Here is a 26958-nt window from a genome sequence, read left to right on the forward strand (position 1 = left end):
TCATTTCTTCTTGCTTCAAAACATTTGTTATTAAATATTTCATAAAGAATTGAATAAATTTAGCACCTTGTCCAAAACCAACTGTGCAGGTAATTTCTATGGGTCACTCGGTAGAATGGTACACACAAGTTTATTCCAATACCTTGGAGACAGTAAGAACTGCTGATGCTGGAGTTCGAGATAAAACAGTGTGAAGTTGGAGGAGCACAGCAGGTCAGACAACATCAGAGGAGCAGGAAAGTCAATGTTACAAGTTGGGACCCTCTTCAGGTTTTGACCCAAAACATTGACTTTCCTGCTCCTCTGATGCTGTCTGACCTGCTGTGTTCCTCCAGCTCCACACTGTGCTATTCCAATACCTTCTCTTGTTGTGAAGACAAAGTTCCTCCTGAATCAAATGCTGTATCTTTTCCTTCCTCGGTTTACTATTTTTAAAAATTTGATACAGCATTACTGGATGATTCCCAGTTTTTGAACATAGTGCCAGATAGGGATTAGGGGGTTTATATCTTTTCATAACTTCTGTTATTGGCTTTGCCAAGCCATGGCTGAGTGCTATCAATATTGATATGCTCTATAGCAACATGTTGCCTCCTGTATGATGCAGCAATCTCCTCTTTTATACTCCCTTGCTATAAGTCCAGTTTTGAAGAGTCATTGGACTCAAAATGTTAACTATTTCTCTCTCTACATTTGCTGCCAAACCTGCTGAGTTTCTCCAATGATTTCTGTTTTTATTTCAGATTTCCAGCATTCACAGCATTTTGCTTTTATGTAAGATAGTACTATTGTTAAATTACCAAACTAATAAAATGTAGAACAAATAGATTGCAAAAGAAGCCAATCTGTTACTTCATAGAATGTACAATAAAATTATTAACAGTATAATCCTTTCATTATTTTATACATATTTTTGTTCAGATCATAGAATCCCTACAGTGTGGCAACAGGCCCTTTGGCCCAAAAAGTCCACACCAAACTTCAAAACATCCCACCCAGCCATAACCCACTTAATTTACACAGCCCTGAACATTATGGGGCAATCCACCTAGCCTGCACATCTTTGGACTGTGGGAGGAAACCAGAGCATCCACAGGAAACCCACACAGACACAGGAAGAACATGCAAACTTCACACAGACAGTCGCTTGAGGGTGGAATTGAACCCAGACCCCTAGTGCTGTGAGGCAGCAGTGCTAACCACTGAGCCACAATGTCTTGTGTCGTTAATTGCAATTAGTTGTTTTATTGACACTGCCATTACAATTTAGTACCTGCCACGATCATGTCTTTTCAGTAAAACAATTATTTATCTAATGATTCAGACACAATAGTTTAAATCACATCATTACAGCTGAGGTAATGGAATTAAATTATTATTTTGAGTTGTAGACCAGAATGTAAAGGATCCTATACCCAAAACCAGTGTAATATACAAAATACCATTCAAGGACTGTGAGAAACACCACATAGACGAAAGAAGAAAGCTGACAATACAGATACACAAACATCAACTAGCCACAAAGAGACACCACCATTTCTCACTTGTCTCACTACACACAAACAAAGAGGGACACGGATTTGACGACACATCCATAATGGCACAAGGCAAACAGAGACCTGCCAGCGAATTCCTGGAGGCCTGGTATTCCAAACGGAACTCCACACTGAATTAGACCCTGCGTACAAACCACTGAGAAACAGAACCGGAAGTGAGACCAAACACCCCAACAAACTGAGGTGTATAAATAAGAAGCAGGACAGAACATCGACGCTTCACCGGTGGTGCAACGATGGTGTTACCTAGCAGGGTGATGAAATGTTTGTGAGCAAACCTACCAGCTCGGCGAGCAAGTCTACAGCCTCATCCACAACTTCAGCTACAAATCTTCTCGAAACTTTAAATTATTATTTATTGAACCCTATGCATTTTAACCCTGATGACCTTTTTAAGCTCATTATCGCTCAACTAACTTATGTATTGAACAATCCATATATGGTTATCCCTGTTGTGTATAAAAGTTAGGTTAAAAATAGTTCTATTTTCACCTCATAGGTTTCATCTTTGTTGCAATTAATTTATGTTTTGATTAAATGATCTCAGCCCAGCAAATGCAAGGAACTTCGAGAAGACTGACTAACCAACTGCTTTGTTTTCACTCCTTAAAATAGTCTTGAAGACAAATTCATTGCTAGAGAAATGGAATTTTAAACCAGGGAGCTTATGCTGCAGCTGTAAAGGCTACACCAGGAGTACAGTGTGTAGTTTTGATCAAAGGCTGTACTGGCATTAGAGGTGGTGCACAGGAGGTCGACTAGGCTGATTCCAGAATTAAGAGGGTTGGTTTATGAGGCAAGTTTGTGTAGACTGGGACTGAATTCATTGACATTTAAAATAATGAGGGGGGGAGGGCATATCTTATAGAAACATATAAAATTATGAAGGGGATCGATAAGATAGGAGCAGGGAGGTTGTTTCCACTGGCGTGAACCTAGAACAAGGGGGCATGGCATCAAAATAAGGCAGAGTAGATTTAGGACTGAGTTAAGGAGGAACTTCTTCACCCAAAGGGTTATGAATCTGTGGAATCCCCTTTCCTGTGAAGCAGTTGGGATTACCTTGTTAAATGTTTTTTGGGGTAGAAATAGATTTTTGAACGGTAAGGGAACTAAGCGTTATGGTGATCGGGTGGGTAAGTCAAAAAAGAGATCAGCTTTGTGTTTGAAGTAAAGGGAACTGCAGATGCTGGAGAATCTGAGATAACAAAGTGTGGAGGTGGATAAACACAGCAGGCCAAGCATCATCTTAGGCGCACAAAACCTGATGTTTCGGGCCGAGACCCTTCATTTTCTGATGAAGGGTCTCGGCCCGAAATGTCAGCTTTTGCGCTCCTAAGATGCTGCTTGGCCTGCTGTGTTCATCCAGCCTCGCACTTTGTTATATCAGCTTTGTGTTTGTTGAACAGGGGAGCAGGTTTGAGGGGCCAGATGATCTACTCCTGCTCCTATTTCTTATGTAAATACATGTCAAATGATACATGGCTCTCTTGGAGAGTATAATTGACTAGGATTAGTGTCCTTTGGTAGCTTGGACTAAATGTTTGAGTATGAGGCATCAAAGGGTCAATGGATTTGTCGATATATAAGCACTCAGTTTTGATAGATATCACTTGTTTACATCCTTTACAAGTGATAGACAAGATAAAGGCAGAGGCTGACTCAGATATTTCCTAAAAAGGTTGCTGAAACTAGACTTTCCGACCTATTGACTGGTGCAACAAGGCAGGCATCAAAATCTTACAACAGGATAGTCGGTAATGACTCAAGTGCAGATTTCAGGGGAATTTTCTTTTGCTCAGCAAAAGTGGTTAAAAAATATGCAATTTGCTATCATAAGGAGCTGAGGCTTTGAATGAATGTATATTTAAGGGGAAATTAGTTGAGTACATCAGGAAAAACAGAAAAATCACTCTGAAGGAGTTAGAGATAACAAAGGTGTAGAGCTGGATGAACACAGCAGGCCAAGCAGCATCAGAGGAGCAGGAAAGCTGATGCTTCGAGTCTGGACCCTTCTGAAGAAGCCCACTGTGTTCATTCAGCTCTACATCTTGCTATCTCAGAGTCGCCAGCTTCGGCAGTTCCTACTATCTTTGAAGGAGTTAGATTTTTGTTTCCTTCCTACACTACTACCATCCAGCAGTGATGCTTATTTTCCCCAGCACCTATGTTGTGTGTGCATGGGTGTGAGACATGGTGTACAAATAGCTTTATTAACATACTGCCATCGGGTAAAACAACCATGTGACCAAAAGGACCTTTATCAAGCAGAGCCCCCTTGGGCAGTGTCAACACGAAAGAGAAAGTGAGGGGGAGGCTAGGGATCAAATCTGAATAGAGTCTGTGGGGCAAAAAGAAAGCACTCCACAGTCCACGGTGCCCACCTATCCCGAAAGGCATCAATAGCACCAGCGCACACAGTGTGCTCCTTCTCCAGGGATACCTGGGTGCAGACGTAGCCACGGAAGCCATTGACCATAACAACACCTCGCTCACAGCCCACTGCCTGGACCCGTTAATGACCAGCTTTGCCAGGCCCAGGAGCAGACCCACGAGCAGCAGGTGCCCAAAGATCAGGAGCGTGGGGCTGAAGTGCAACCGAAAACACAAAAAGAGGTCTTTGAGATAACTGAAAAGGGAGTGCAACACCCACCTCCCCCCCCCCACACCCCTCAGTGTATACATGGTCCACGGACTCCACAGCACTGCAAAACAGACAAGTTGGGCTGGCAGTCCATGAACCATCACGATCTGTGGTTACATGGGACCACTGCATACAACACCCTCCACACCAGATCCCCAAGGGAAAGGGGGAGAACTCCTGTATAGAGAGCCCTCCATAGGGGATCCCAGCCGCCCGGTGTAAATATGCACACCAAGGTGTGTCTGGGCGGTAGATGAAGGCGAAGAGGTGGATGGTAGGTAGCAGCAGTCTGTTCAGGGCTCACCATTTTACATCTTTAAAAGACACAGAATTAAAATTCCAGAGGGGGCTCAGGTTGTGGGGCACAGGCTCCCTCGGGGGCCACGGGATCCTGGGAGCATTGTGAAATTCCATCCAAGCAGGGATTTGAAGGAGTTAGATGAGAAAGAGCAGGAACGGGCCTCTGTGGTATCTCTGACCGTCATAGACCCTTGGGCTAATTGGCCTGCTCTGTGCTACAAGTGCTTTGCATCAGCATGGTGCTGTTTCCATTATTTGTCTTCACAATGCACCAAGTGTCACTTACCATTTCTGAGCCTGGATTAACTGCAATCATATTGAAATAGGTGGAGGAAGTTTCTTAGCGCACTGCTGCAATTTTTTTAAAAATTCACTCATGGAATGTGAGCATCTCTCCCTAGACCAGTATTTTTTGTCCATTCCTAATCATACAAAGGGGAGTTAAGAGTCAACCACATTGCTGCAGGTGTGGAGACCAGGTAAGGATGGGCAGATTTCTTTCCCCAAAGGGCATTAATGAACTAGATGGGTTGTTCAAGCAATCAACAATAGTTTCATAGTCATCACTAGATCCTTAAATTCAGATCCTTTATTGAATTCAAACTCCACCATCTGCCACAGCAGGATTTGAACCAAGATCTCCAGAACATGAGCTGAGTTTCTAGATCAATAGTCTAGTGTTCATGCCATTAGGCCACTGCCTCCACAGATTATCACTGCACCATGTCAACACAAAGCAGAGGAGGTTATGTCCCTAATTCTAAGCCAGGAGGACCACATTCAAGTCCCACCTGCTCCAGACATGTGTAATAGAGTCTCTGTACAGATTGAGGAGAAATGTCCTGCCCCTCTACTCAGGGTCCTCATGATGCAGTGCTAGTGTTCCCCACCCCTGAGCCAGGAGGTCTGGGTTCAAGTCAGTCCAGAGGTTTGTAATTACATATCCGAACAGGTTGACAACAAAAATACTTGCCCCTCGTTTGGTGGTGGTGGGGGGGGTGGGGTAGGGAGGCGGTGCGGGTGTGGCAGTGCTGTTGCAGCACAGTGCTAGTCTCCCTACCTCTGAGCTAGGAGACCCAGGCTCAAGCTGCACCTGCTCCAGAAGTTTGTCATACCGTTTCTGAATAGGTTGATTAGAAAATACTGTGCCTCTTCTAATCAGGACTGTACCACAGTACATAGTCATGAATACCTACTTCTGATAAATTTTGAAACAGCCAGCAGTGCAGTCTTGATGTGACCCTTGGAGATCTACATTGTTCCACACCAGAAACCTCTTGCACTTTCAGTTAAACGCTGGTAAATATCAATATTTGCTGGTAAAGTGAGTGAAAGAACACTTATGAAAAATAACCAATAGTCATAGTTATAGAACTGTAGAGCATGGAAACAGGCCCTTCGGTCCAACCAGTCCAAACTGACCATAACCCCAAACTAAATTAGTCCCACCTGCCTGCTCCTGGCCCATATCCTTCTAAACCGTTCCTATTCATGTACTTTCTACGTGTCTTTTGAAGTGTTGTAGCTGCGCCCACAGCCACTGTTTCCTCTGAAAGTTTAATCCAATTGCGAACCACTCTGTGTAAAAAATTTGGCCGTCATGTTTTTTCAAAAAAACTCTCTCCTTTCACCTTAAAAATATGCTCCCTAATCCTGAAAGCCCCCACCCTAGGATAGTGTAGGTCCGTTGGGCTGAATGGTTTAGTTTTCATGCACATTCTACGTGAATCCTTGAAACAGTTTTGTCCGAGTCTGCCTGCCAAGATATGGACACAGTATTTGAGTAAGGACTCTGCTGTTGTAAATGAATGTCACAGATAAAGCCTGAATGAATTATTGTCCAAACGAAGTACCCAAACATCTCTGAACTAACTCTCAGATAAAATATCCCTCTCAATGCTTATGATATTGGCTCATTGCAAAGCGAATGGAGAACCTGTGTAATATTATTTAAGGTGCTCTCTATTCCTGCACTAGTTATTGGTACAATGATTAAAATGATCTGTTGTAGTTAGAGGGGAGATAGCATGCTCCTGACATTAGCAAAACACTTTCAATACAGAAGTGTTTTAGATATTGGAAATCCAAAATTAAAATAAAAATTAAACGTCACAGATTCAAGACGTCAACTTTGTCTCTCTTTATAGAGTCATACAGCATGGAAACAAGCGCTTTGGTCCAACTTATCCACGCCAAGTTTCCAAAGCTAAATTAGTTCTGCTTAGAATCATAAACGCAGAGATGTATGGCATGGAAACAGGCCATTTAATCCAACCTGTCCATGCCAACTAGAAATCCTGAATTAATCTAGTCCCATTTGCCAGCATTTGGCCCAAATCCCTCTAAACCTTTCCTATTCATGTACCCATCCAAGTGTCTTTTAAATGTTGTAACTACCTGCATTTACCACTTTCTCTAGCAGTTCATTCCACATTCAAACCACACTCTGCATGAAAGCATTGTCCCTCAGGACCCTTTTAAATCTTTCTCCTCTCACTTTAAAAATATGCTCCCTGATTTTGAACTCCCACCTAGGAAAAGGACTTTTTGCTATTTGCATAACTATGCCCCTTATTATTTTATAAACTTCTATAAAGGTCACCCTTCAACCTCCTCCGGTCCAGGGAAAAAAGGTCCCTACCTATCCAGCCTCTCTTTTTCACTCAAGCCCTCAACTCCTGGCAACATTCTAGTAAATATTTTCTGGACCTGCTCCAGCTTAATAATACCCTTTCTATAGCAGGGTGACCAGAACTGCACATGGTACTCTAAATGTGGCCATACCAACATCCTGTACAACCTCAACATGATGTCGTGACTTCTACACTCAGTGGTCTGAGCAACGAAGACTAACGTGCTAAACACTTTCTTAGCCACCCTGTCTACCAGTGACGCAAATTTCAAAGAAGCACATACCCTAAACCCTTAGGTTTCTCTTTGCTCAACAACCACTACCCAGGGCCCTACTACTAACTGTATAAGTTCTACCCTTGTTCATTTTACCATAATACAATACCTTGTATTTACCCAAATTAAACTCCATCTACCACTCCTGAACCCATTAGCCCAATTGATCAAGATCCCTTTGTAATCTTGGATAACCTTCACTGTGAACTATACCATCAATTTTGGTGTCATCTGCAAACTTAAGCTAGCTCTAGAATGCTTTTTTTTAAAAAAAATATGAATTCAAATTCCACCATCTGTCAGATAGGACTCAAATTCATGAACTCATAATTTTTATCTAGGCCTCTGGTTCACTAGTCCAATAACATTGTCTCTGTGCCACCCCTTCCGATATGGTTGCTAATCCATCTTGAGGTGGTTAATATATGCATAGTGCTAGATCTGAGGTTAGCATAAAGCACACACTAACTGTGTTGCCTGTTCTGAAGAATGGAAACATATTTTTGAATTCTTACCAGTCTGTTAGAAATTGCAGGAGAAAACATACCAACAAGTTCCAGGAATCATTGCCATCTTACTAATGTAGGCTTTTATCCTTTGTAGCAATAACATCTTTGTCAGTCCTTATGCCTTTATGTAAAATTTTTTTTAAAAATCACAATACTTCTGATTTACCCATTGACTTTCCAGCAGAACCAGCAGCGCACATCATCCACTGATGGTTTAAGATCCCAGGAAAAATTGGAGCAGATCCTGAAACACTTTTTCAAACAGTTGCTTTCAAAGAAATAAAATCTTATATAGAGTTTATGTGCTGTCAACTGGGGCAATAGATGTTACAATTAGTGAGTGGCCAGGTGCTAAAGGAACGAAACTCAGCCAGGATTGTCAACCTTTTAGTGACTCCAGATGCAGTGGATGCATTTGTGGATTTCCATTATGGAGGTAGGTTCAACTACGATACTTTTTTCCAATTACTCCGTCATGATGAACTTGGGTAAGGTATTATTGGTATCGTGCACCCATTACCACACAAAAAAATGGTATTGGGGTGAGAGGAACATTGCAAGCAGGAGAGGAATATTCAAAACATGCACTTCTTTTTTTCAGGGTGACTCTCATGAACTGAATCAGATTTTTTAAAAAGGTACGCCCTTTCCTGAAATGTATTATAGGCAGAGTGAAGTTAGAGTGATCATGCAAGGCATGTTAGGCTGTAGTGCTCCAGAAGGATTTCTGCTGGGGGATTCTTAAGAAGCACAGCTCCTCTAAAGCCGAAATACAAAATATTACCTCCACATATTCAGGTGGAGTAGATAATTACTGTAAAATATTATAGTTTTAATATTTTAATGAGTTAGATTGTGATACAGTAAATCTATTCCACTATTTTTTATAAAGCATACACAGTTTTCTAATGAACAATCAATGTAATCAGATTTTCACATACACATTATTGTCTACACAAAATTGTAAGTGAAGTTGGAATAATGGCTCAAACATTGCAAGCAAGAAATAGCTTCTGAACTCCCAAACCACACTTTGCCAGTCCTACTCCAATTTCTGGGTCATAGAAGTTTTCACAGGTGTTTTCATTTTAAAATTCTCAGTCTTTATTTCAAATCCAATAGTGGCTTCACCCCTCTCTATCCCTGAACCTATCCATCTGTATGTACCTCAGGAGGACAGGATTGGAGAAGCACAGAGATCTATGTATTCTGACTTTAATTGCTCTATTATTGATATCCATACCTTTAGATCCTTGCTCTCTAATCTCTGGGATTTTTTTCTTTTTAGAATGCTTCTATTTAGAACTGACCTCTATGACCAAACATTTAGTCATCAGTCCTAATATACTGCATGCAGTTGTGGTCTTCCTGCTGTGGGAAAGATGTTGCAAAACTTGAAAGAGTTCAGAAAAGATTTACAAGGATGTTGTAGGGGTTGGAGGGCTTGAGCTCTAGGGAGAGACTAAATAGGCTAATTTCCTTGGAGCATAAGAAGCTGGGGGTGACCTTACAGAGGTTTATAAAATCATGAGTGGCACGGATAGGGTGAATATACAAGGTCTTTTCCCTGGGATAGAGGAGTCCAAAGCTAGAAAGTATAGGTTTAAGGTGAGAGGGGAAAGATTTAAAAGGGAACTCAGGAACAATTTTTCCATGCAAAGGGTGGGTGCGTGGATGGAATGAGTTATCAGAGGCAGTGATGTACAGATGTAATAGGCATCTGGATGGGTATATGATCAGGAAGGGTTTAGATGGATATGGGCCAAATGCTGGCAAATAGGACTAGATTAATTCAGCAGGGGGGAATGGGAACCAAAATTGTAGTTCGAGTATAGAAAAGGTTGAGAGTAGGGAGGTCCGAAATAAAGTTTCAGTGATGCAAGGTGGCACCGGCAAGCAAGAAGTTGGTTTGAAGTGTGTCTACTTCAACACCAGGAGCATCCGGAATAAGGTGGGTGAACCTGCAGTATGGGCTGGTACCTGGGACTTCGATGTTGTGGCCATTTCGCAGACATGGATAGAGCAGGGACAGGAATGGTTGTTGCAGGTTCCGGGATTTAGATGTTTCAGGAAGAACAGAGATGATGGTAAAAGAGGGGGAGGTGTGGCATTGTTGGTCGAGGACAACATACAGTTGCAGAAAGGATGTTTGGGGACTCGTCAACTGAGGGAGTATGGGCGGAAGTTAGAAACAGGAAAGGAGAGGTCACCCTGTTGGGAGTTTTCTATAGGCCTCCAAATAGTTCCAGATACGTAGAGGAAAGGATAGCAAAGATGATTCTCTATAGGAGTGAGAGAGACAGGGGAGTTGTCATGGGGGACTTCAACTTTCCAAATATTGACTGGGAACACTATGGTTCAAGTACTATAGATGGGTCAGTTTTTGTCCAGTGTGTACGGGAGGGCTTCCTGACACAGTATGTAGACAGGCCAACAAGGGGCGAAGCCACATTAGATTTGGTACTGGGTAATGAGCTCGGCCAGGTGTTAGATTTGGAAGTAGGTGAGCACTTTGGTGATAGTGATCACAATTCTGTTAGGTTTACTTTCGTGATGGAAAGGGGTAGGTGTATACCACTGGGCAAGAGTTATAGCTGGGGGAAGGCAATTACGATGAGATTAGGCAAGATTTAGGGACCATAGGATGGCGAAGGAAGCTGCAGGGGATAGGCACATTAGAAACGTGGAGCTTATTCAAGGAAAAGCTCCTGTGTGTCCTAGATAAGTATGTACCTGTCAGGTAGGGAGGAAGCTGTAGAGCGCGGGAGCCATGGTTTACGAAGGAAGTGGAATCTCTGGCCAAGAGGAAGAAGGCGGCTTATGTTAGGATAAGATGTGAAGGCTCAGTTAGGGCACTTTGAGGGCTACGAGATAGCCAGGAAAGACCTAAAGAGAGAGCTCAGAAGAGCCAGGAGGAGTCATGAGAAGTTGTTGGCAGATAGGATCAGGGTAAACCCTAAGGCTTTCTATAGGTATTTAAGGAATAAAAGAATGACGGAAGTAAGATTAGGCCCAATCAAGGATAGTAGTGGTAAGTTGTGTGTGGAGTCAGGTGAGATAGGGGAAGCGCTAAATGAATATTTTTCAACAGTATTCACTCTAGAAAACGACAATGTTGTCAAGGAGAATGCTGAGATACAGGCTACTAGACTAGGTGGGATTGAGGTTCACAAGGAAGTGGTATTAGAAATCCTTCAGAGGGTGAAGATAGATAAGTCCCCTGGGCCGGATGGGATTTATCCTCGGATCCTCTGGGAAGCCAGGGAGGAGATTGCCGAGCCTTTGGCATTGATCTTTAACTCGCCACGGTCTACAGGAATAGTGCCAGACGACTGGAGGATAGCAAATGTGGTTCCCCTGTTCAAGAAGGGGAGTAGAGACAACCCTGGTAATTATAGACCAGTGAGCCTTACTTCAGATGTTGGTAACGTGTTGGAAAAGGTTATAAGAGATAGGATTTATAATCATCTAGAAAATAATTTGATTAGGGATAGTCAGCACGGTTTTGTGAAGGGTAGGTTGTGCCTCACAAACCTTATTGAGTTCTTTGAGAAGGTAACCAAACAGGTAGATGAGAGTAAACCAGTTGATGTGGCGTATATGGATTTCAGCAAGGCATTCGATAAGGTTCCCCACGATAGGCTGTTGGACAAAATGCGGAGGAATGGGATTGTGGGAGATATAGCAACTTGGATCAGAAAGTGGCTTGCTGAAAGACGACAGAGGGTGGTGGTTGATAGGAAACGTTCATCCTGGAGATCAGTTACTCGTGGTGTACCGCAAGGGTCGGTGTTGGGTCCACTGATGTTTGTCTTTTTTGTGAATGACCTGGATGAGGGCGTACAAAGATGGGTTAGTAAATTTGCAGACGACACCAAGGTCAGTGGTGTTGTGGATAGTGACGAAGGATGTTGTAGGTTACAGAGAGACATAGATAAGCTGTAGAGCTGGACTGAGAGGTGGTAAATGGAGTTTAATGCGGACAAGTGTGAGGTGATGCACTTTGGTAGGAGTAACTGGAAGGCAAAGTACTAGGCTAATGGTAAGATTGTTGGTAGTGTAGATGAGCAGAGAGATCTCGGTGTCCATGTACGCAGATCCTTGAAAGTTGCCACCCAGGTTGACAGGGTTGTTAAGAAGGCATACAGTGTTTTAGCTTTTATTAATAGAGGGATCGAGTTCCGGAACCAAGGGGTTATGGTGAAGCTGTACAAAACTCTGGCGTAGCCGCACTTGGAGTACTGTGTACAGTTCTGGTCACAGCATTACAAGAAGGATGTGGAAGCTTTGGAAAGGGTGCAGAGGAGATTTACTAGGATGTTGCCTGGTATGGAGGGAAGTCTTATGAGGAAAGGCTGAGGGACTTAAGGCTGTTTTCATTAGAGAGAAGAAGGTTGAGAAGTGACTTAATTGAGACATATAAAATAATCAGAGGGTTAGATAGGGTGGATAGGGAGACCCTTTTTCCTCGGATGGTGACGGCGAGCATGAGGGGGCATAGTTTTAGATAATCAGAAATGATCACTGTTAACTTTTTCCCCATGCACGCTACATGACCTGCTGACTAAATCCTGTATTTAATTTGACAATTTATTTTGTAATTACTAGTTACTGGCATCTATAGATCACATTAATGCCAAAATTGCATATAGAAAATAAAGTAAGGTCAAATGGTAATTTGAAAACTCAGCACATTTGGGTTATGTAAATGCATTTGTTGTCCAAAGATGGTATAGAACTCTGTGTCAGACTCTCCACCTATGATTCTACAATCCTAAGATGGAATATTCACTGTAGGCCTAGGGGAAAGTAATAAAAGTAAGAGATGAAAATTATTTGCATTGAAGTAATTCCTCGTATGATGTGTCATTTCCAAATATAGTTTTCTATCAGACAGACTATCCACCCTGCAAGGCAGTTTCAATTATATGGTAGCAGGTTTAGTTTACTAATCACATAAAAACCTGACAGCCATTATAATGCATGCATGAGAATAATAGTTAAAAGTTACCTATAATGCAATTTTTCACAGAACTATGGACTAACTTGGCAGGATTGAGCAGATGTATATTTGAAATGCTGGCATGTAACACTCAACCGTTGTTGAAGTAGAATCAATACATTTTTATATTAAAACAAAATTTGCATCTCTGAATCATGTTCCAAAGAACTTCAAAGACCTTTGGATAAATGTGACATATTGCTTCATGGTAATACAGACAAGGTCAGGACCTAACAATTAACAGTAGGGCCCTGGAGAGTGTTGTAGATCAAAGAGACCTAAGGGTTCAGGTACTTAATTCTTTGAAATTTGCGTCACAGGTAAACTGATGGTTAAGGCAGCATTTAGCACGGTTATGTTGAGGTTGAAAAGGATGTTGGTGAGGGGCCACAGTATGTAATTCTGGTCACCCTGCTAGAAAGATGGTTTTTAAACTGGAGGGTACAGAAAAGATTTACAGGATGTTGCCGGAACTGGAGGGCTTCAGTTAGAAGGATAGACTGGACAGTTTGGGACCTTTTTTTCACTGGTGCACATTAGATTGAAGGGTGACCTTCTACAGGTTTATAAAATCATGAGGGGCGTACATAATGACTAGGGTCTTTTCCCTCAGGTAGGGGAGTTCAAAACTAGGCGGCATTTTAAGGTGAGAGGAGAAAGATTTAAAAAGGTCATGAGGGGAAACTTTATTTACACAGAGAGTAGTTCATGTGTGTAGAAAAAGTGAAGAGTGCAGGTTCAGTTACAACATTTAAAAGACATTGGATAAATTTGTGAATAGGCAAGATGTGGAGGGATATATGCCATACACAGGCAGGTGGGATGAGTTTAGCTTGGAAATATGGTCAGTGTGGACTGGTTGGACCAAAAGGTCCATTTCCATGCTGTATAACTCCAAGATGCCAGTTATCAGTGGTGAATCCCTTCTCAGCCATATAATCTTTCAATAACAACCAATTAGGATCATAAGCTGCCATTTCTACCACCTCCAGCAGATGCCACCACCAGGCACCTACTCTCTTCTCATCAGCCTTCCATAGAGACTGTTCCTTCCTAGACATCCTAGTCTACTCCCCCTCCACCTTGTTGCACACCCAAGACACCTTCCCCTGCGATTGCAAGGTATAACAGCTGCCTGTTTACCTGCTCCCTCCTCATGGTCCCAGACACACCTTCTCAGTGAAGTAGTGATTTACAAGCACGTCACTCAATCTAGTCAACTGTATTTGCTGCTCAGAATGTGGCCTCCTCTATAGCAGGGTCAGAAACATAGAATGGGTGACTGCTTTGTGGAACACCCATGATCTGTCCGCAAAAATGACCCCAAACTTCCAGCTGCCTGCCATGTTATCCGGTCAACATCTCTATCTCAGTCTTGCTGCTGTGCTCCAGTAAGGCTTGGTGCAAGCTGGAAGAACATCATCTCATTTTCTGCTTGGGGACCCAATAAAGAGTTCAATGATGATATTGTTGACTTGCTCGCTGAGCTGTCTGATTGTAAAATCTTCACAAGAATCTTTAAGAATTCAATGGTGTTCTTTCACGTCCTTTACCCACCCCACAGTGCAGACCATGTCACCATATTGGCTGCTTTCTGCACAGTCAACCCATCTGCATCTACCTATGGTCCTCATTGGCAGCTTTTCTTTCTCCCTTGCCTACCATTATCCAATTCTTAGTCTGTCTGTCCTCTCTCTCTGGGTTCTGTCTCCACCTATTGCTTACTTCTTTAGTGTCTCATCTGTGTCTTCAGCTTGTGTACCTTTTCCTAGCCACTACTAGTTCTGAAGAAGGGTCAATAGACTTGAAATGTTTTCTTCACAGATGCTGCCAGACCTGCTCAGTTTCTCCAGCAATTACTGATTTTGTTGATGCCAACTTAAAAAATAGTATATTTTAAACAACAGTTTTGTGATAAATTCAAAAATCAACAGAGGTGCAACTTTCATTTTGTTACACAATTATTCTTCAAAACACCAGAACTTTTGAACAATTCTTTATTGCAATACTTCAGCATAATTACATTTTTTAGCAATCTCAAATAACAGAATTAACAAGCATTCGCATTACAGTGCAAAATTGGCATTAGCATACTCAAACAACAGATGATATCCCGCACATCAAAAATTACAGAAATCTCATTTACCATACGTTACAGAGCAGCCAAATACCATTTCTTTTTAAGCATTTATTCAAAAATGCACGTATTACTGGAAAAGCTATACAAACCTATTTTCCAAGGCTACAGCAGTTGTGGTTTTCTCAACAAAAAAAAAAGTAATTTAGTTTGATACAAATGAGTGGTTTGGTAGACCATCTCAGAAAGCAATTGTGAGCTAATCGTATTGGGGTAACACACAATGAAAGAAAGGCATATTTTCTTCCCTAAAATGCAGTAGCCAAATAGGTTTTTTAAAAACAACTTTTAGTTGTGAGATTTGGACTCAATTCTCAGATTAATAATCTAGTACCAAGAACACAACATTACGCAAAATCCCAGGATCTTTTGTCTTTGGGCTAATATTTCGACAGTCGAGTGTTTCTCATTTGTTTAGATCTGCTACTACACAAAATGATTAGAAAGATTGAATGTTTCAATCAGAGGTCAAGGCAGTTTGCCATTATTTGGATTGTGCATTGGTTTAAAGATCTGGTATTTCTTGGATGAGTTTTGCAGATAGATCTCTGTAACAGTACAGACAGGCACGGGTCCATAACAGTGAATTTATTATAATGTTGTGTCTCCATTTTCTGGCCACAGGCACGAAATCAGAGCATGCAATGCACTTGGGGGAAAATGTATGTTGGTCACTTAGTTACAAGTTTATCGCAATCTCTATCATAATTAACTTTCTTTTAAGGACAGCTTTCAAAGACCATCAAATCTTCTACAGGTGCTTTCCTACTTTTTATTGTGAATTTGGTTTGATGATATGGTAAATCAATTTTAAAATATTTGCTTTTCATTCACACTTGGTCTAAATAGTTATTTTTTCAGTGAAAACCAGAATTTTAGGCAAACTATTGTCAAACATCTAGCAACAAAAGAAAAAGCAAAACACATAGTAATCTTTAAACTAATTGTAAAAAAAAGTAGCAAAATACAGGCCAGAAGACATCAAGCTAGGTTTGCCATAGATGGAACAGCTAATACACAGCATCGTTTCAGATGTAAGTTAGCATTCTTATGCAGTGAAGTACATTGTACTGCATTATTTGTATACAACAGTAAACAAAGGTTAAAAATTAGGCCAGTATTTTTCAAGTTTAAAAAACAGATACTTCGTAGGAAGTATTTAACCACATGAGCGTTGATCTCAATACAAAGTCTTTTCTTCCATGATAGTACCTATTTCTGACAAATTCTGCAGACGTATTAAAAACTACTGGTGATACCCGTGACCCAAATAGAACACCAAAATCACGAATTACTTTGACAGAAATTCAATAACTACAATTTTAACAATTAGATCTTGCACCCCAATTGTGACATAAGGTGAATTTCCATCAAAAGACCTCCTGTATTATGTACTTGGGAGGCTACGTAGGGGTGCTAAAAATAACAGCACACTAATAAAGGACTTCATCTCCCCCCTTGTCTGTTCAAGGCTCTCAGTATAGCCCAAAACAATTCTCACAATGCTCAATATATTCTGATACAAGATTTACTGCAGTACTCATCAATAGTAGAAAAAAGCAGATATGTGCAATTTAAGTAACATTGCATGTTATGTAATACCTCTAACCCAGGGACTTTTCACTGCTGCAGCCACTTTCATAGCTTCAGAAGGATCAAATACTTACAACTGCTAATAATTTTTCCAAGCGTTCCACTGACAATGAAAGTTTGCAGAAAGGCCAATCAGAAATAAAATGGTGGCACAGCAACAGTACTTTCAATTCTAAACTCACCTATTACAGATAGATATCCATGAACATGGTGACAGTCTACAGATATACCCTTTTCCTGTTGTCAGTTATAAAGCCTGTTCTTATAATAACCGCTAATTGTAAAATGTGGTAAGGAGGGTCTGAGATGCAATTCACTGGGCCCGACAATGGGGTTTAGAGAAAAGCAGGAAACCAAATGCAGTCTTTTATGTGAAAGCCAGTTTAAGTTTAACATTCATCACAACTGGAAATAAAACTTTCAACCCAGTTTTACTATACAAAACAGTACTGTGCTGAAATTGGATTTTCACTTCATGCTAAACTCAGGTTATCTTTAAACCTGGTAGACTCACTATACACTCGTAATAACTAGGTGACAAAAATCAGTGATGTACAAAACATCAAACTTGATAAACATCACAGTCCTTGAAATCAGTGTTAATTTTAACCTAACAGATTTGGCAGGAAATACACTGAATGTCAGTGTCATAACCTGACACAATATAAACTTTTTGCTGACTTCAGCGTTGAGTAAAACTGAACAGGATTTAAAATCATTATACCTGACCCTGTGGATTTTCTGATAAGTACTGAAATTGTCCAAAAGAGTCAAGAACCAAGCATTAAAATCAGACCCGAAACTCTAAATGAATCCAATCAATCACAAGTCAGAAGGATTTTAAAAGCTATGGTTTATTTAATGAGAACATATGAATAAACCATAGAATCAACCGTATAAGCCAGGTCTGTTGTCCACCTGTGCACTGTTCTAACAGGCAGTTTATATTCTGATCTAGTGTTTGCAATAATGGTATGGTTTCATTTAGCATTATTATATCCAAGAGAAATACTGTGCAAAAGCATCACTACCGTCTATTTAATTCACAGTGGAGTATAAATTATGGCTCATCTCCAGTTAATTAGTGACACCTAACAAGACTGTAGCAGCCATCTCAGATATTAAGCAGAACTTCAGGTAAAAAGAATAATATGCTTACAAAGTGACAAAAAAATTCAGACAAATCCAATGTCAATCACAACACTAATGATAAGGATAAAACAAATATTTATAAAGTCTTGGTAAAATTTCTAACGTCTTCACATTAAACTTCCAAATTACTCATGGCTAAATAAAATAAAAAACTGCTCATCGATTCCCTTCCAAAAATGTTTTAAAAAGTACAGTTTCCCTGCTCTACAGACTCACATTTGTCGTGCTACACTTCTCTAATCTTATTAAACTAGCTGTAATGCAATTTATTTCTATTAATGTTTTATTTTCCAAGTCCTCAACATCGTGAAGTGCTTCGTAAACAACTTTCACCTGGAATCACTCATTTGGAAGCAAATGCTGCAAGCAACTTTGCACAGTATGTAAGTTTTTTTTTGTTGTGAGGTTGACATGCCGGCCAGTGTACAAAGAGAATGTCTTACTCCTTGCTGAATGCTTGCATGATCTTCTATGTTCACCAAAAAGAGATAGTAGGTCCTCTGCTAAACATCTCTTCCAAAAAGTGGCATGACTAAACATACAACACTATCTATAATCCACTGAACAATCAGCATGTGCCTAATTAAATGGAATGGGACTTCCTGTCACAACGGAGTGCTTTTAAATGAAACAAGCTGAATCTCTAACAACAATAAAAGGTGAAATTGCCATAGTTCCGGAAGACCACAGGGATGCTCTCGCGTTGGACAGAGACAATGGGTGGTGAGTTTAACCCGACGTTCAGGATGCCTCATGCGAGGGGTGAAGTTAAGGAGGTCAGGCCTTCATGGCGAGTTCAACTGATACAAGAATCAAACCCAAGCTTTCGACTTACTTTGCATCCCAACTGTCCAATTAACTGAGCTAGAGGGCTTTACTGATGATGGACAGCCTGCTTTACATGTTCTAAGCTTTGCCAGAAAAGGCATGATTCACTATGTCATTAACTACATACATTTTACACAAGAGTATGGAATAATGCAGAGAGAGTTTAACTCTAAAATATCTATGCCAATACAACTGTGAAAGACAACAGCATTACACAAATCTGCATTAAAATTAACAAAATTATTTCCATTTTCTGCTAATGCCTACCATTCTTCGCAAATAACTCCTGTTCCAACTGCTCATCTACTTTTCCCTTGTGGAAACACTGCCTCTGTTACTGAAGTACTTTTCTGTATGGTAGGAGATCATTAGAGGGAGAAATGGAGGGCGTGGTGGCCGAAAATCAGCCTGCACTCAGATCAATCTTTCCCTCAGTCAAGAAACACATAAATACAATGCCAGTGTGGAGGCGGGGGGGGGGCTGCATAGCCATCAAGGAGAAAAAGAGCTCCCATTCTAGGTCTAGGGGTGCTACAATGATAAATGTCCCAAAGGCTGTTCCATCCTGGCACACTTGGGATTTAATTTGCAGCATTTCCAGTCTGTATTGTATTGTAATATTTCTCAACCATTGAACGACTTTAGAGGATATATGAGTTTCACTGATTTAGCTGCATTTGTAGTCCAATATGATATTGTGCAACTTTCTTTCATCTTCATTTTTCTTCTGTATTAGCAACAGCAATTTTCTTCAAAGCACTATATTTGCTGATCATATTATTATAATCAGATTGTCAGGCATATAGATCAGTATACTATAATCAGTTTTAATTTACTCTATAGTAGCAGAATCTGTGCATTTTACAACATCGGCTAAATTTGTTTCAGAGCTGAATGTACGCTATTTAGACTCTCCATGCTGACTGGAACTGAAAATCAGTGTGTCAATCTTTTAGCATGGTTGCTATACCTGCCGTCAGAAGGAATCCACTATTTAAGAATGAGATAGAGCTACACACAAACTATGAATCAAGTCTAGCTTAAATGTAATATGAACTGAATCACAGCATGATTACACATTAATTGGAATATCGAGAAAAGCACTGATAGAATTAAAACCTAAATGCTGGAAATCTAAGATGTAAACAAAATACAAAGTTACAAAAGTACAAAATACAAGGTCATACTCAATTTAGTCATTTTAAATGTTACCAATCTCGCGCATTCATCTCGTTTTAATCTAGAAAAGTTAATTTGACTAATCTGTTGATTAAAAACATGATGAGTGCTATAATTAAAGAATTATAATATTGGATAATATTGTAAGCCAGTTCTTGTAAACCAGCTCTTTTTGCTTTTTAAGAGTTTTTTCCATTTTGTTGCAAAACTAGTAGAACACACCATTTTCTAACAATTTGGTCTTATCAAGAAAGTGCATGGAAAAATGACACTTAAAACAGCTCATACTAATATTTAATGCTATAAATATAGATAATTCTATATAATGGATTTAAACAAATGGCTACAATGGGAACTTCTTCCAGTGAAATGATTACAGCGTGTATGAGAATAGCTTGCAGCTCAATCAACAACACGGTTTATTCTGTTTTGCAACAAAAAGGTTTAAAATAATACAAAATGTACAAATAAAGTAAAATTCTGGTCAGTTTAGCAGTGATTGGAATATTCCCTTAATACAAAGGAGAACTGCCAGAATCTAAAACGTTCCAACGTAAAAGGACATCATCATCAGAATGAAGTTACGCTTCCCCATGTGTTTCTGTGTCGTGAGTATACTACATTGGTTTCTGCCTCCTCTATAAACCTCAAAACATGTGAATATTAGACTCAAGATATACCCAGGCTTTTATAAGAAATCACTCCCAATATTTAAGACCTGGATTAAAATTGAGTTAAGGCTTGTAAAAATTGTACTTTACAGCAGGGCTGTCAGAGGCATTCAAATGCAAGGTAGCAATGTGGATTTAACAAAAAGAATAAAATCTGATAGTAATTGGTTTTGTCTTTTCCTGTTACAGGTTAGTTGCGGAACACCTCCACAGAAATTAGGGCAGCGTATGTTGCTCATACAGTCGGGAACAGTGTGGGGCACCTGAAGAGGAGACTCAAGTTTAATTTTTGTTTTAAATGTATCAGATGCAGTTTAAGTTAATCTAACAAAGTTTAGACAATGTTCAAAAGAATTCAAATAAAGTTCAGTGTAGAAGAACTGCTGACACAGTTTAGATACACAAAAATGTCAATGTTTAGCGAAGAATGTTATAGCACAGAGATTATTGAGGCCATTAAATTCGTGCCAATGCTTTTCTTCATCCCACAGGAGCTACCTAAACTCTCTCCTGCTATGCTGCCTATTTTCTTCGGACAAATAAGTATTGTCATTGTTTATAGCACTGAGGAACAAGTTGTTTGAGGATTGATGCTGGGGTCTCTAACAAAGACTGTTTTCTAACCATTACTGACCTTCAAAGATTCACAGTTAGTTAATCATAAACCAAGACTACATCATCACTGTCAGATAACTGATTGAGTTACTGATTGTACACGGAATAACCATGGACTTTCACTGTATACTATGTTTCATGCTACAGCAATCTCCTCTTGGCCACCTTCTAGAAATCCCATGTGTTGCCAAACAGAATCTGACTATTGTGCCTTCAGATAACAAGTCATGTTATAAAAGTGCTAATGTAAAACCGATTTGCACGAAGGTACAGCCAGCAAATAGCGATGTTGGCATTACAAAGCTCCAAGAGCCAAGTGATTCATTTGCACGAATCACATCATTGAAGTTCAACTTGTTCATAAAATCCCATTATCCCACACCAAAATAGTCACAGTACATGAACATTATTTACTATATTTTAAAAAATAAATTACATTACTAAAAGCTATTTAGTAAAATGTCAACAAAAGATGTTAAAAAAATGTGAAACATTCACCATGTGACATCATTCAGTCAAAAATGCAAACACTGAGGCAATTATTTAATTGGCTTGTAGGGCAGTTTCAGGATATCTGTGAAAGTTGCCTGTAATAGAGGCAGTAAAAGATTTAGGTGAGCAGTAGATAGATGTAAATAACATTGAAAGGCTTTGTGATCTGTATAACAAAATGAAAGCATCAAGAATTGAACCCATCTGCTGAAGAAGAGTTCAGGTAGGTGGCTTGCCTTCAGTGGTAACAATTGTCTCTCTGGGCCTAAGTATAAATTTCATGCTGGGTTCCCCCATCTTATTTTAGTCATATGACTATATTTCAATAGCAAACAAAATACAGCCATTCAAAAGGATGGGAGTGTACATTGCATGAAGGTAAACACTACATAATATGTATGCTACTACAGTAAATATGTAGGTAGCCAAAGCGAATGTTAAAAAGCTTAATTGAACACTGGATTTAAAAGCAAATAGCAATTAGACAAAGATTAGTTCACAACTTTTCTCCCCACTTAGAAAAGCTTGATCTTCCTCCTGAAAAATCTCCAGCTCCAGTCCAGCAATAAGTTCTCTAATACCAGAGAGCTGAACAGCAAACATGGTGTCCATGTTGTCTGAATTTCACTTCCACAAATAGCTGAAACAAAATTACTACTTAATAAGGTCAGAAGTAATTTTTACTGAAGGGCTCTTTTGGCATTAGGATGTAGCTTTTCACTGCCGAATGCAACATGGTCATGATATGCATTCTGAGGAATAGTAAGTAGGTGTGGATTTATTAAACAATGTATACACCAGCATTTAACAGAAAATTAGCAGTATCCAAGCAGTATGTTATCATGCAGCAATATGGCAGTTACCCTCCTTCTGTTTCCCAGTCAATAATTATCAATTGTATAAGCTGCAACCCATTTTAAATATGCCTACATTTTCTAGAATGAAGCTGTTAGCTTTTGATTCTGCAAGGTTATCAAAAAGCAGAATACTAGGCTCAAGTGCCGAGCAAATGCACAAATAGCAATTTAATCAAAGATTCATCATCAATACTGAGCAAACTGTCAGCAGATTTCGAACACCCTACAGATAGCTTGACTTCAATTTATAAATGAATTAATAAGCAAAAACTTGGGCTCAACTTCACCTTTTTTTTGAAAAAAAGTTGCATTATTTAACACAAATTCTGCAAGTCACAATTCTGTGAACACCATCACATGTAATATATTTAGGGAAAGTAATCTAGGCAAGGTGAAATTCAAAGTAAAAATTAAGTAGGTTTCATAAAGTCAGTGTGCCCCAAAGAGGTTTACAGCTTTTGGATTACTTCTTAAGTTTAATCATTGTTATTTTGCAGGCAGCTGAAACAGCAAATTGATCATGGCAGGATTCGCCAGTTAATCTGTTTTTGGTGACACAGAGTGAGAGTTAATAATTGGATGGGGGTCGGAAAACAACACCGCACTACTTTTATGTCCATCTGTTAACAAACAGAAAGTAAAACCAATTTAACAGTTCATCACAGAAATAGCACATCTGACAATACAGCAATATGCATTGAAGGATCTTTCTAAATTATGAGCTTCTAATCCCTGGAGTGGTGACTGAACCCATAACATTCTGATTTAGACCTAGGAGACCAAAGAGCATTAGCAATCCTGAAATCACCATCAGGCTGATGACAGTGGTTAAAAGTAAAACCGATTGCTCAGAATGCTCATTCAGGCCCCAAATTCAACAACAAGTATGTATAATTTGGATACAGCAAGAACTGTAGATGCTGGAGTCAGAGCCAACGCAGTGTGGAGGTCAGGCAGCATCAGAGGAGTAGGAGTTGGGTCCAAAACATCGATGTTCCTACTCCTCTGATGCTGCTTGGCCTGCTACGGTCCTCCAGCTCCACACTATGTTGACTCTGTATAAGTTGGATGTTTGCTGAACTTCCTTCAACTAATTCTAGCTCCTCAATTTTTAAACATCCTAGTCACATCATGCTTATGGGAGAATCTAACAAGCTAAGCGGCTGCTGTGTCAGTTTTAAAAAAATGAAAAATCGAGGCAGACCCTCAATTTTAATGGTCATGAAATGCGTAGGAACTAAGGCAAGCGGGTGGGTACCATAGCACCTCTTAGAATGCACGGAGGTAGAACTTTTGAGAATAAACCAAACGAATGCACAGAGTCACACTCATATGAGAAGCAACATGTTGGACTCATCACTTCCTCACCTTGGACAACTCCAACATTCAGGTCATGCCAGCTAAAAAGTAATCTAAAAGAACAGGCAACTAGATTTAAATAACTCACACATTGTTGTAAAACAAGCACAATGAAAGGTAGAGCCTGTTGTGGGTATGCTAGAAGCTAAAGTTTTCAAACTGTTTTCAATTCAAATGCTCCTAGTACTAATAATTATTTGTAGCAGTTACATAGTGGGGTAAACACTGCCAGATGCACGAGCATTCTATAGGTGTCCAGTTTACAATGGTTTTTAACAACACTGGCCTTCCATGTGCAGGCTTTCATTCACAAATATAAAAAGCAGCTTATCGTGATTCAGATACCGGCGTCATGTTTATGGAATCATTCTCCAATTGTTCTGCAGTGATCAATGCCTGTGTAATCAAATTCAGTTCTTCACACAGCGTTTCATAGCGGTAGGCAACCCGAATATCTGGGACATTAGTGCGACGGATATCGTTACCCTCTATGCTCTGCTTTTGATAATTTGGTCCTAACCAGTAGCTCTTTACCTGGAATGTGAAAAAAAGATATGTTGTTTTAAAAATATGGATGTCATAAATTCAGCATTCAAAAGAAATTTTGTAACAACACCGGACCTCCAGAGAGAAGTGATGTGGAGTTGCCACTGGTCCAACATGTCAGTGAGATTCTGGCTGCACTCATTAAATCCCTCCCTGGGTTTGCACATGAAACATCAACAATGGGTTTGAACTGCTACATTCTTGTCCAACTGTATTCAGCACCAGCCAGCTCTCACTTGAGTCAAGTGTTTTGACTCGTCCTAGGATTACTCATTCCCAACAGTGGTGGTCCTCAACACTAATGAATTGTAAGCTTCCTTCTGATCACTGCCCCACTGAAATACTGGATTATTGATTGTTATTAAGTTCTGTACCAATCATGTTTTAAATGATTTTGCATTGGTATTGGCAAACTATTTTGAAGTGTTAAGAAAAACAAATCAAACAAACATCACAATGTAACCCCATGTAAATCCAGCTCTCAGGAACATTCTGAGATAATTGTTAGAATATGCTCTCATCAAAGCTGCAGTGTTAACAATAAATAGAACTGAACTGCCATGAAAAGGTTCTGAGGGTTTTAAACACTCAAGAATTTAAGGCCAACAAAGCAATATCTGTTATCACTACAAATATTTTGTTCTTCTAAAGTTGAATTTTTCAGTCAAATCCTGCAAGGTTTCTCCAGACAATTATCATTTTTTTTAACAAATCAATTCATAGTAAACTTCAACAAGTATGAGATCTACAAAATATAAACTGTTGCAAATAATTATAGAATAGTGTGAAAGAGGGCAATTGCTTTACAGGAACTGCATTATCATGCTCTTTTAAAAAAATTCCGGAGCTACTGAATTTAGTTTGATGGTCATATGTGTCCAATTCTAACGCCTGCAACTTTGGTCAGATCCACAGCAATTCTGAAGAGCCACCCATTTTCAGAAATGGCAAACCTTCCTTATTTGGGAAGCAAGGAGTCAGAAAACAGTTGTGGTCCATAGAAATTGCTAAAGTAGAAGCACCAAAAGATTAATTTTATGCTTCATTAAATAATGTTCTATTCCTCCTTACTGCTACCACATGGTTTGGTCTTCTGAGCTGGAAGCTCTCAAAATTAATTTCTAACAGGTACAAAGAAATAAAATAATTCAAGCCAGGACCACTGTCTCCAAAAACAATAAGTTTCACTTCTCCCATCCACACCTTCCTTATATCAAGTCCAGTATACTACAGTGACAATTTTAAACGTGCATCATTCTTTATCAGTGATGTCAGCTTTTGTATTCTTAGTAAAGCGTTTCTAAAATAAACAAAGCATTCATCTAAGCATTCAAAACCTGTCCACTTTAAAACAAAATATATGACTGTAAAGTAAAATTGTATGAAAATAGATCCCTCTGCATGTTATCCATTTCACTCCATGATCAACTGACATAAAACTGAAGTCAAAGTAGGCTAGTTTTAAAGTTACTATTTCAGTAATAACATGGAGTATCTCACTTTCTATATGTTTTACTTTAAAAAAATGCCTCAGCAAGAATTAGAAAATCTTGATGACAACTACTTGGAGTCCCTAAGCCACATGATCAAACCATAGCAGTGTTCTATAGAGTCTGATGATGATAATTCAAAATAAAAATCCAAAGCTACAAGGCTTCAGTCATGTGACATTAAATTATCTCAATCTTACCATGACGTCCATATTTATATTTTTACGGGTTCAACATCACTGCTTTCTGTTTGAAAAGAGCAAACCTTTCAATGAGAAAGGACTGGGAATTAACAGGTTACTTGAAAAGCCCACAGTTCTTTTTGTTGGCATATTTTGTTTCAAAAGACAGGAAGCCATTATTCCTAACACCAATTGTTGTATTAAGGAAATTATATGGACTCTGGTTTAACTGTGTTGCCCCTGGATGTAAAGCAATCCATTTGATCTATTTGATTCATAGACAAGAACACATGCCCACAAGATACCAAACTAGCAAGGAATGCAGTGAAAAAAATGCTGAGCAGCATTTTCTGATATTATAGGACACAGAAAAATGAATTCATCAATTGAAAAGTGGGGGGGGGGGGGGGGGGGAGAGAAAAAAGCAAAATATTGTTCTAGTTACTGCTTCAATGCTCAATATGGCTAAAGTAAATCATACAAAAAGAAAACACTAAGAAATAAAACAAGGTCTAAGCAACAAAACAAGTGGTGATACATTGTACTTGTATTATCAAGTACATTCAATATGCCCAGTTACTAAATATCAAGAAGAATAGATTGCACATTCATAAAAACTATATGTATCAATGGAATGGAGTAAGTGGGGTTTCCCTTTTGGGACTGCATGTTTTAATTAAGCCTTTACCCCATAGTTAAACCTGTTAAAAGTTCAAATTAAACTTAAAGTGCTGTATGTCAGCATCCCAACCTTATGAATAACAATTAAAAATGTTAATGAATATAGCATCTTTCACATTCTAAAGGCACTGCAAAGCAATTTCCAGCCAAGTAATTAGATTCTGAGCGAGATTTTTATTCTTCCATGGGATCAAAGCATTGCTGGCTAAGACAACATCTGTCATCTAAATCTATGTGCACTTGAGAAAATGGCAGTGA

General features: G+C 39.5%; 1 protein-coding gene across 6 annotated transcripts in view; it reads right to left on the bottom strand.

Annotated features, from left to right (window-relative positions):
* Positions 1 to 14898: 14898 nt before the first annotated feature.
* Positions 14899 to 26958, bottom strand: part of LOC125462738 (AMP deaminase 2-like) — a 162136-nt gene continuing 150076 nt past the window's right edge. For all 6 annotated transcript variants that reach the window (XM_048553026.2, XM_048553025.2, XM_048553027.2 and 3 more), the window contains one exon: positions 14899 to 24335. In XM_048553026.2, the coding sequence (XP_048408983.1) occupies positions 24129 to 24335 (207 nt within the window). In that variant the 3' untranslated portion in view covers positions 14899 to 24128. The remainder of the gene's footprint in view (positions 24336 to 26958) is intronic.

This window comes from Stegostoma tigrinum, chromosome 21 (genome assembly GCF_030684315.1).
Source record: "Stegostoma tigrinum isolate sSteTig4 chromosome 21, sSteTig4.hap1, whole genome shotgun sequence".
NCBI lineage: Eukaryota > Metazoa > Chordata > Chondrichthyes > Orectolobiformes > Stegostomatidae > Stegostoma > Stegostoma tigrinum.